This window comes from Penaeus vannamei, chromosome 25, assembly GCF_042767895.1.
Source record: "Penaeus vannamei isolate JL-2024 chromosome 25, ASM4276789v1, whole genome shotgun sequence".
NCBI classification, from domain to species: Eukaryota; Metazoa; Arthropoda; class Malacostraca; order Decapoda; family Penaeidae; genus Penaeus; species Penaeus vannamei.
In genome coordinates this window covers 5288692-5299860 of record NC_091573.1, presented here as the reverse complement: position 1 = coordinate 5299860, position 11169 = coordinate 5288692, and the positions used below count along the sequence as shown (strand labels likewise).

At 34.2% G+C, this 11169-nt stretch overlaps 2 protein-coding genes across 2 annotated transcripts in view; one reads left to right on the top strand and one right to left on the bottom strand.

Moving 5' to 3' along the window:
- The window catches only part of LOC113814670 (uncharacterized), a 10467-nt gene extending 7209 nt beyond the window's left edge, over window positions 1-3258 (top strand). Inside the window, exons 3-7 of the mRNA XM_027366727.2 lie at window positions 253-386; window positions 1299-1469; window positions 1601-1735; window positions 2066-2254; window positions 2498-3258. Of these exons, the coding sequence (XP_027222528.2) occupies window positions 253-386; window positions 1299-1469; window positions 1601-1735; window positions 2066-2254; window positions 2498-2797 (929 nt within the window). The 3' untranslated portion in view covers window positions 2798-3258. The remainder of the gene's footprint in view (window positions 1-252; window positions 387-1298; window positions 1470-1600; window positions 1736-2065; window positions 2255-2497) is intronic.
- Window positions 3259-3901: 643 nt separating this feature from the next.
- On the bottom strand, window positions 3902-9377 carry LOC113814692 (kxDL motif-containing protein CG10681). The gene is made up of 3 exons (XM_027366747.2): window positions 9215-9377; window positions 6307-6506; window positions 3902-4406 (listed from the first exon to the last, which is right to left on the bottom strand). Exons 1-3 carry the CDS (start codon window positions 9358-9360, stop codon window positions 4126-4128), a joined length of 627 nt encoding a protein of 208 aa, XP_027222548.1. The 5' UTR covers window positions 9361-9377; the 3' UTR covers window positions 3902-4125.
- Window positions 9378-11169: the final 1792 nt, after the last annotated feature.

The window sequence follows — 11169 nt, the reverse complement described above, 5'->3', positions numbered from 1 at the left end:
TGCCAGCTCTTTATTTCCACACTTTTCATGCATTATCTCTCACTTCTTCATAACAGAATATATATTTTCTCTATTCCTACGTTAATTACCACCTCCTCTTCTTCCTTTATCATCCCTCCCTCTTCCTCCTTTATCGTCGCCTCCTCTTGCTCTTCCTCCTTTATCATCACCTCCTCTTCCTCTTCTCACCGCCTTCTCTTCCTCCTTTATCTCCGCCTTCTCTTCCTCCTTTATCTCCGCCTCCTCCTACAGGCGTAGGCATCGTGAAGTGCTACGTGCCCGAAATACCCTCGATGTTCCTGCGCGACCGAGCTCGTGGAGGTTTCCGGCTGAAGGGCAGTCGCGTCGGAGTCCTCAGGGAAGGCTTCCTGCACAATATTGAAGAGGTGAGGCCTTCTTGTCCCTTGGGCGGTTCCGGGCATAATTCCTTTTTCCTTTCCTATTTTATTTTTCTTCCTTTTTCTTCTTCTTTTTGTTTGTTTCTTTCCTTCCTTCCCTCCCTTTTTTTGGAGGGTCTAGGATTGTGTGTGTGCGTGTGTGTGTGTGTGTGTGTGTGTGTGTGTGTGTGTGTGTGTGTGTGTGTGTGTGTGTGTGTGTGTGTGTGTGTGTGTGTGTGTGTGTGTGTTTGTGTTTGCAATTGGAATTTTGTTTAAATGTGTGTGAATGAATCATTTAAAAGTATGGAAGTGCACACATCTTCCCACAAAACAGCATTATCAGGGAAAGAAAGTTCTGATAACGGTTGTCTTTTGCAATAGATGAACTTGTCTTGCGTGCAATATACAGAACGAGCAGTGTTGCTTCTGTTGTATGTCAGAACTCCTGTTTAAGTGTGTACACCTTCCAACCTATAAAGCCACACATTAAATACTGTTCTCTTATTTTTTAACTTTGAACTATTTTCCTTGCTGCATCTTTTCCTAATTATTTGACACTAGGATTATCTTAACATTTTTCATCAGTATATTAAGAATATATTGTATACTAGACTTGTTACAGATACCATTGTAATTGTTGCTAATGATATTCCACGATTTTAATGGAATTTTGCAAAATACTTGGAATATTACGAAGTTATTTGATATGAAACATAATTCTGTTTCACTTAGTTTAACCTAATTACATGAAAATCAGCAACCATATGTTTCATGACTTCAGTGAACTCACAAGTTTTTTTAATCATAATATCACCTTATTAATTAAAGGTTTTGTATGAAAAAAATCAACAGTGCAAGATATGATAGTGCTGAAAAAGAAAATTAAATAAAATTAAAAATGTCTTGTTCCTTTCTCCACAGATGAGATACCTTGTATTCGAAGACACAGTTGTGGACAAGGTAGTGGGTTCTGTTGCAACTGAAGGCTATGTGACCCTCAGTAAGCGAGAACTACACAGCTGGATTGGTCTCCGTCTCTCTAACGTCTCTATAAACAGCCTAGCTAAAAATGCCTTCAACCTCACACATAAGGTAAAAAAAATATATATATAATAATCATGCATTCTAGCTTAACCTTAAGGAGCAGAGGTCTTTTATGAATATGCTACTAGCCAACTTATACTGTAAATATCAACAAAATGATTAGATTTTGTCTGTGACAGTCTGACATGGAGACAGCTATGGTCGTCAACAGCATGCTAGGGACTGTGGGAACAGGAGCTCTCACTGTTGCAGGAGATGTTTCAGTTACCATCACTGGCAACACCTTCCAGCATCTTCAAAAAGAAGCATTTAAGGTGAATAAACTATGAGTGTTTCATATATATATATATATATATATATATATATATATATATATATATATATATATATATATATATAAATTTACTTCTCTACCTACTTATCTATCTGTCTATGTATGTATCTATATATATCTATATGAATCCTGTTTATTGTTGGGATTAGGTTCCTGATATGCAAAGTACACCGAAATGCCATTAAGCAAAACAATGCCTGTTTATGTGTATGATGAAATTAGTAGGTTTCCATGTGTAACAAGGGGGAGAGGAATTGTTAAGTTAGTATATTCTTATCAACTTTAAAGCATTTTCCTCCAATCATTTCAGATAGCCGTGACAGGAGATGTGAAGTTTGACGAAAATGTGATCAAATCATTTGACCCTGATGCTCTAGAGGGTTTGGTGTGCCATAACCACACTTCCCTTGAGAGAAACACAGTCCATGTTGGGAAGTTTGATGGACTGGCTCTTAATGCATCAGCTGCTCCCTTCCATGAATCTTGTGGAAGCCCACAGGTTAGTTGATAATGTAGTGATCATGTATGTAAAAGAAAAGAAAAGAAAAAAGATCTAGATCCAAATATTATAATTATAATTATTGTGACATATTAAATACATTTTAAAGTGGTGAACTGAAGTTTTCAAATACAAACCATCTACTAAATTTTAGTTTCTAATGCTCTTGAAAAAAGGGAAACCTTAAAACATGTAATCTAGTGAAATCTTGACCTCCCCACACCTCTCTCCCTCTCACAATAGCTCTTCATGGTGGTGACGCCTCCCGCATCCAGGGTAACATCAGCTACAGCAGTGGCCACATGGCTCATAGGTGTGATTCTTCTAGTGTTGGTAGTTGCCCTTGTAGCAGGTGTAATATACACCTGGAAGACTCAAGGGCTAGTATTACGCTACTACACAGGAAGGGGAGCTCCTATGTACCTTAACGGGCGGAAGTCGTCCCAGGAGAACCTCCCAAATAGTGCTGAGATTAGCGCCAATGCTGAGGCTGCAGAGACTGGTGTGTCAAACCCAATGTACAATACGACAGCACCAAGCTAAGGCTTTAGGCATTTTGAAAGGTGAATGTATGAAAGGGAGATGCGGTTCTTTTTCCCCACGTAGTATGATATACATGAAGTTTCTAGTTATGTAAGATATATATATATAAAAGTATAAAAATGGTAGTACATTTACAACTCCCTACACAAAGCAGGAAAAGTGATTTGCTCATAAGAGTATTTAAATGCTTCCTAGTCAGTAAACTACTGAAGGATTAACCCAGAATTTCAATACAAGTAAAACAAGCACTTCTATAGATAAGTAATGAAAAAAAGTGTAATTGTAGCATTGTTGCATTTTGCTAGATTCAATAACAGAAATAGCAGTACTGTTCACTGCTTAATATCCAATGTGCAAATGTAAATAAATCTTTGAAAGAAAAATTAAATAAATTGAAATGCACAACAGGAATTTTCATTATATTCATTGTATTTAGTTGAAACAATAGAAATTCTTCTTAACAGTTTTTGTCATTAATGCCTTTTATAAGAATACTCAAATAAAATAATAATATGTATGAGAAAACAGACCAAGATATACTTATGTCTGTTGAAAAAAATCAGTATCTGAAGTACAAGATGTGTGAACAAAAATATATATCACATAGTGTTTACCACTAATCAGGCCACACACACAATGAACAAAATATTCTTACAATGATAACCCTTAAAGCATCCCTCACTTTCATATTATAAATTTGATTAACTAAGAACCAAGATATTTATAAATGAGAGACTCCACTTTAATAGTTCTAGTTCATATATTTACTGGCCAGTTATAATTTCCCTTTTAAGTTTTTAAGATTCACTAAAATCCAGTGATTCGGGTATGTTGCCTGTATAGCTTTTAATCCCACTAGTAAAAATTAATAAATTGATGAATAGATAAACAAAAATGAAGATAATAAAAGAAAAAGAAAGAAAGAGAAAACTGACTTTTTACACTAATTTTGACTATATATAAATATCTATACCTATCTATCTATCTATCCATATATTCAGATACTGATACACTGTATATAGTTATCATCCATTTTATTTCTATTTGAATGAATAACCAAACAGCTAAGTAAATGAAGAATATTGGGCAAAATAACATCACATCTACATATGAAAACACTCTTTATTATATATACAGCTTTACATATGTCATTGCTGATATTATTATATATTGCAATCAAATTATATTAATCAGGTACAAAATACATTTGAATAAAATCTGTAAATTCTCTCATGTATGTAAGTGTATCTATGTTTGTATATATATATGATGAAACAACATTAAAGATGTAATTAACAAACATTTATACATACAAGCATTCTAGTCATCTAATTATCGAAGGAGGAAGAGCTCGATAATTTTGCGCTACTGCTGCTGTCAGAGGAGCTGCTTGCCGTTTTCTTCATGCGCCTTTCCGTGTCTGCTCTGCTACCGTCACTCGATTGCTCCATGTCCTCAACACGCTCTGACTTGCTGGAGTGGCCACTCTCCCCAGAGACGGAGGCACGCTTTGCATCATTCTCCGCAGAGTCTGAAGATGTTTGGTCCTTGCTGGCTGATGTTGCTTCCTCATCCTCTTCTTCCTCTTTGAAAACAGCCTCTTGAGCAGCTGTAGATGAGAGAGGGAGGGAAAGAGGGAGGTTAAAGAAACACTGATCAGGTTTTTTATTCTACACATGTATATTTATGTTCGGTGAGGGTACGGTACTGGCCTTAGATCTGCACAGGTTACATCCTTCTAGCCTGTATGGTACTTTAAGATCAAATACACACACACAAGAAGAAAAAAGAAAACAAAAGAAAATAAAATAAAAACATAGTCTTATCCTCAAATTTTATCTCTATCAGATTTTGATTTTATGAATGGGGGAGGGTCAAATTTAGCAATGCTAGTACTTTGGTCTCAACTCAGGATAATTTTTAAGTACAGCTACTAAGAGGGAAATGGGAGCTTCAAGCAAGGGAATAACTATTTTTATACAAATAAGATGAATCTATTCACATCAATCTACTCTAAGTCATATATCTTAATCAAGAACACTGGGCTCTTCTGTCATTTGTGATTGAGATTTGATTAACATTTAGAGGGTGGTACTACCTTACAACATTAATAATTACTTTCCAGGGTATTCTTTGACGTTTTAAAGCAATTCATACTAATATCGACCAATACCCAAACACGAAAGTTTATATTATATACTATGGGCCACGGACTCTTCAGATGAGTGAGAGACTCTGGGCAACAATAACAGGATGTCAACCCCCCCCAAAAAAAAGAGGCAAACTTTCACAATGAACGTATCTGCACATGATGAAAAAAAGGGAGCAACAAAATAAAAAAAATTAATACATAAAAAAACATAAATAAACATCTCACATTGATACATTCACACCACACAAACATCACCTTTTCCTCAACCCCAATAAAAGAGAAGAGCTGTTTACAACCACAAAGGAAGTGTCATGCATAGAGAGAAGAGCCTGGACCTCACCTCTGGTACATCTACACATCCACTTCAGGTGTTGGAAGGCAAACAGGCAAACATGGCTACCTTTCCAGAGTCTGATGTACTCACTGACTCTTTTTCATCCTAAAGAAAACAGGTGAGGATTCTCTTACTGTATATTTCAATCTGTGCCTGTCGGCTGTACTTCCACAGAAATATTATCTCCAAAGTAATGAACAGCAGTAAGTGAACATCAAGTTTAAATGAATCTTCAACTGTTCTTGCTTTAAAATTGTTAATGCTTCATGAGGGGAGGGAGGGAGGGAGAGAGAGAGAATAAGAGAGAGAGAGAGAGAGAGAGAGAGAGAATAAGACAGAGAGAGAGAGAGAATAAGATAGAGAGAGAGAGAATAAGATAGAGAGAGAGAGAATAAGATAGAGAGAGAAAGAATAAGATAGAGAGAGAAAGAATAAGACAGAGAGAGAAAGAATAAGATAGAGAGAGAGAGAGAGAATTGAAAACCCTAAAATCATCTGCCTTCCCAGCATCATTAGCAAACACAACCCACGTATTTTACAAAAGAACCAATAAAAAAAAATCAATAAGTACTTTTTTCTTTCAAAGAGAAGAAAGAAAAAAAAGGAGAAAAATTGATTTCTCTTCTCCCTCTCCCAAAAAACTTGAAGCAAGACATAAAAAGATAAAAGTAAATCACAAAAATACACAAGTGCCGTCCCTCTCAGTCTGCCCTGTCAGCCCTCGCCTAATCCAACGCCTTAAAATAGAAACCATTTCCTCAACACAAACTCTCAAGTGAGGTCTACAGTATCTACACCCTACACATAGTTCTATATATTAAATGTAATAAAAAGAAAAGAAAAGAAAAAAAAGAAAAACCTAAACCAAACAAAATTCATTCCGCAAAATAATCATAATGATAAAAACGATAATGATAATGATAATAATATTAACAATAACAATAACAGTAACAGCAATAATAATAATAATAATAATAAATTATAGCAATAATAATTACTAATGAACAAATGAGGATTACCCACCACTAAAGGCACTTGGGTACTGATTGGAGAGTTTGGTCTTGATGGTCCTGATCCGACGAAAAATATTGTCCAGGTCCTTCTTCATGTCGACGAGGAGAGCCGTGTGTTTCTTGAACTCCTTCTGGGCCAGGGCAAAGCGCGTGGCTGAGAGGGCATTGCAGTTACTCAGCATCTCGTTGGTTTTCTCAAAACGCTGGAGCCTGTAGGGGACAGGGAAACAGGTTAATGTCTAGTACTGCTTTTTTTCACTTTTATTCAAGAAAAAGAAGAAGAAGAAAAAAAAAGTGGAGTTACAGTGCAATATACCTGTTTTTCAAATATTGGGCAATAGTGTTATTATGACATGTGAATGTCTCATGACAATCAAAATATTACTGGATGCTTTAAATAGAAATACCATACTAGAGAACCAACATCAAATGCACCCGCACACATACACAGACACACAGACACAGAAAACGGACAGACAGATACACACACACACACACACACATAAACACAAACACACACACACACACACGCACACGCACACACACACACACGTACACACACATGGAAAAATCTTTAATTATGTATCTAATACTGTTGTTTTCCTCTCAGTAAAACCATATAATTTTTCTTTTTTTGCAAATTCTAGAAATGTAGAGCTCAAAAGTTCCTCATGTGTGGTTCCTTAAAGGGAAAACAAAGACAAAATATAACATAATACAGAATAATGCCAATAAACCAAGACATAAAATACATAAAATATAAAAGAGAAAAACACAGTGTTAAAGTGAATCCCTACAAAGAGAAGAAAGACTAATAGACAGTCCAAGGCTGTGAAATATTCAATCGCATATCACCACAGGCAGTCTTGACAATAACCATGTTGGCCAACCAAAGCCATAACCAACATTATTTACACAAGAGGTATCGTTACAAATATCACAGATGCATTGTCTTCTCTGCTGACATCCTTGCATGCCTGATGCATGACACAAATCTACACACTGACGTAAGACATAAATAAACATAGATAATGCCAAACCACTAAGGTCTCCTGCCATCATCCTGGTGTGTGTAGGCCTATAGATCTAAATCATCTGGTAGCTATGACCAAGGCTTGATGTGCAAACAAATTGTCTGCAATACCCACACAACTGTTCAATATATTCTGAAGGTCATCATCAAATACACATTAATGCTAGTTTTCTAATATGCTTACTACAAGGAACTCTTTTTTTCATACAAAATGTTTGAGGAATTCACCAGACCAGCCAATAAAGTTTGGACCTATCAGAGGTACTAATACAACTCTGGGCCAATCTACAACACCCATGGTCTTGGCTGTTATGCAAGTAATATACTTTCTCCATGATCTACATGTTCAAGATATCTAGCACGATAATCATTTGTGACATATAATTTAATGCAGTACTGTTCTACAGCATGTCAAATAATGGAGTCCTGTTACAACTGATATTTACTGAGCAAGGATTGTAGTGTCAAGAAAACTGGTCATGGAAATGTATTTTTTTGTTTTTGTTTTATTTCATTTCCTGTAATGTGGTTTGGATGTCTGTTGGCCTTTGTTCCTCTACTATTTCCTTCATTTTTATTAATGCTTATGATGAAACAAACACAATATCTGTGGTATAAAACTAATAAAATTAAATATCAATGTCCAGTTCTTACTTCATGGTCAATATTAGTCACTAACATTTCTGGGCAATTTTGTGTTCCCGAGAAGAGAGAGAATGCCTTTTGTTCTCGATTAAGCTTCTAAACTTGGTGTTACTTGGAAATTTGCTGAACTTTAGTAATGTTTTTAATAAGAAACCCTATATATATTTAAAAACATCTTTAGCACTTTAGAAATTGATTTGAATATGCTAAAGCACCTTAAAATATGTTCTAACACAAAGCACAATTTTTTAAAGATAATATTAACCTAGGTATATCTCTTAGACATTTTCAGGTTAATAAAGAAGGGATAGTAAAGTATTTACTGTATTTATTATTTTTTTTAGTATTTATGTCTTCCTTGCTATCAAAACTAAAGCAGCTGCCTGCAGATAATGGCTAAATTGGCACATAATAAAATAATCAAATACTTATAATAATCTCCTATAGTTACTAGTTACATGGGTATATAAAAGAATCAAATGTTTTAGACAATGTTCAGTCCAAAAAGTCAGTAAAAGTTTTGGTATATGTTTAGAAGAAAACTGTGAATACTCCACTGGATCCATTTTGACTGGTGTGATCTCAATGCCTGTCAGCCCTTCTACACAAGCCCCTAAACTTTTACAATAATTTTGGTAATAAAAGGATTTATAGATCTTGGTTACATTTCATCATCATATAAGGAACCATTACAACTCCATCTTGCCTGAATATATCTAGTGGATATTCACTGATAGACACAGACACCTTTCATATTAATTCTGTAATAATGGATATCAGCTAGTAGCCCTTCCACCACGCATCACAGTAAGTTTCACGAGGATTGGATAGAACAACCAACAAAATCACATGAAAAAGCCCAATTTGAAAGTCAATACACATGTTTTCTACATAACTGGCAAGACAGAGCTTATAGACCTCCACAATATATTAATTATAGGCGTGAGCACGACGCGTGGTGATCATCTGACATTGCATTCCTATTGTATTGGGAGTTTATATTGTCAGCCATCCTTCACTTAAAGATTTAAGAGAATTTAAACAGAACACACCTAAAATGAACTGGGAAAAGTACATCCTATACATATAACCTAAACCTCCTACTCTTTCCCACAAACTAAACAAAACATACCCAATCTACCACGAAAAACCATAAAATACCAAACACACCTCACCCTCCCAACGCAAAACATACCCAAACGTATTTCACGACCTCTTCCTCCTTTTGCTTTACACTTACATCTGTTTCTGGGCTCGTATGATGGCCTCCACATCCTGCTGGTTAATCTGGCCCGCAAGACCCTGCACAAAGACCTCCGGAGCCGTGTAATTCTGGAAACATTCGATGCTCCCGAGGTCGCTGTCAGGGGAAGACGCCGCCATCATGTAAACAAAACACAGCTGATCGATCATGGTCCTCCCTCGCGTTCGTGCTGGCTTGAATCGTGCTTTTAAGATATATATTTTTTCCTATTTTTTTTTACATACCTGTGGTGGTGATAAAAGTCAAGAACCCTATAAAAGAAGAAAGAAAATAGTGATAATAATGATAAAGATGATGATAAGGATAGTTATTATTATCATCATTACCATTATTATTATTATTGTCATTATTATTATTATTATTTTCATTATCCTTATTATCAATATTATTACTATTATTTTCATTATCCTTGTTATCATTACTATTACTATTGTCATCATCATCATTATTGTCATCATCATCATTATTGTTATCATTGACATTATTATCATTATCTTCATCATCATCATCATCATCATTAGTTATTATCATTACTATTACCATTATCATTATTATTATTATTATTATTATCATTATTATTATTATTACTATTATTATTATTATTATTATTATTATTATTATTATTATCATTATCATTATTATTATTATTATCATCATCATCATTATTATTAATATGGTTATCATTAGCATTATTGTTATCATTATTATCATTATAATAATGATCATCAACACCATCATTATTATCATTATCATTATCATCAGTATTATCATCTTATTATCATCATTATCATTATCATAATGATAATAATGATTATCATTATTGTTATCATTATTACTATTATCACTATTATTATCAGTATTGCTATCATTATTAATATCGTTATTATTATTATCACTATTATCGTTGCTGTCATTATCATTATCATTTTTCTAATAATCATTATTGTTATTATTGTCTTTATTATTATTCTTATCATTTTTTATCATAATCATCAATATCATTATTATGATTATTATTGTTATTGCTGTTATCATAATCCTTATAATCATCATTATCATTATCATTTTCATTGTTGACATTATTATTACTATTGTTATCATTATCATTACTATTGTCATTATTATTATTATAGTTGATATCATTATTGTTATAATTTTCATTATTATTATCATTGCTATTATTATGATGATGATTATTAGTAGTATCATTATTATTAGTAGTAGTATTATTGACATGATTTTTGTTGTAATCTTTATCATTGTCGCTATTATCATTGTTATTGATATTATTATTATTATCATAATCATTATCATTATTATTGGTATCACAATTGTTATTATTGTTGTTGTTTCTGTTGATGTTATTGTTATTATTATCATTATCATTATTGTTATCGTCATCATTATCATAACTATCATAATGATAATCACAACTATTATCATCAGTTACCATTATTACCATTATCAAAAATATTCCTTTATATCTATCTATTCGCTTCAATTACTTACCGGGAAACCCCAGTCGCCTTAGGCAAGTAAAGGGTTTTGATAGTCTTCCCGTGTTCATATGGAGAGGACTTTAGGCGGAATGTGGGCAGTGCTGGTCAACACTCATTCCTGGTTTTCTCTGATATCGGGGTCGCCTGGTATTTTCTCAGGATGTCTCTTGCAATCCTTCTTGACCATTTCAAGTGTTTCGACAATTACTGTGGTGTCTTGAGGTGGCATATCCTCTCTGTTTTGATTTCAAGGTCTTTATATTTGCTAAATTTTTCATACTCTTTTTTTTCTGCTTTGTTCTGGTCAGGAGGGACTCTCATGCCAATCAGGAGGCAAGTTTTACTCGTAAAGTTTTTGATAATGATGTCTGGGCGATTTGCCGGGATGGTCCGGTCAGGAAGTCCCAGAGAATGGTAGCGTAACCACTTCTA

Bases quoted from the DNA above. Each gene is read 5' to 3' on its own strand.
- LOC113814692 (XM_027366747.2), bottom strand. From the start codon at position 9,360: ATGATGGCGGCGTCTTCCCCTGACAGCGACCTCGGGAGCATCGAATGT. The intron at 6,507-9,214 runs GTAAGTGTAAAG...TGTCCCCTACAG, and splicing joins ATACGAGCCCAGAAACAGAT to GCTCCAGCGTTTTGAGAAAA. The intron at 4,407-6,306 runs GTGGGTAATCCT...TCTCATCTACAG, and splicing joins GTACCCAAGTGCCTTTAGTG to CTGCTCAAGAGGCTGTTTTC.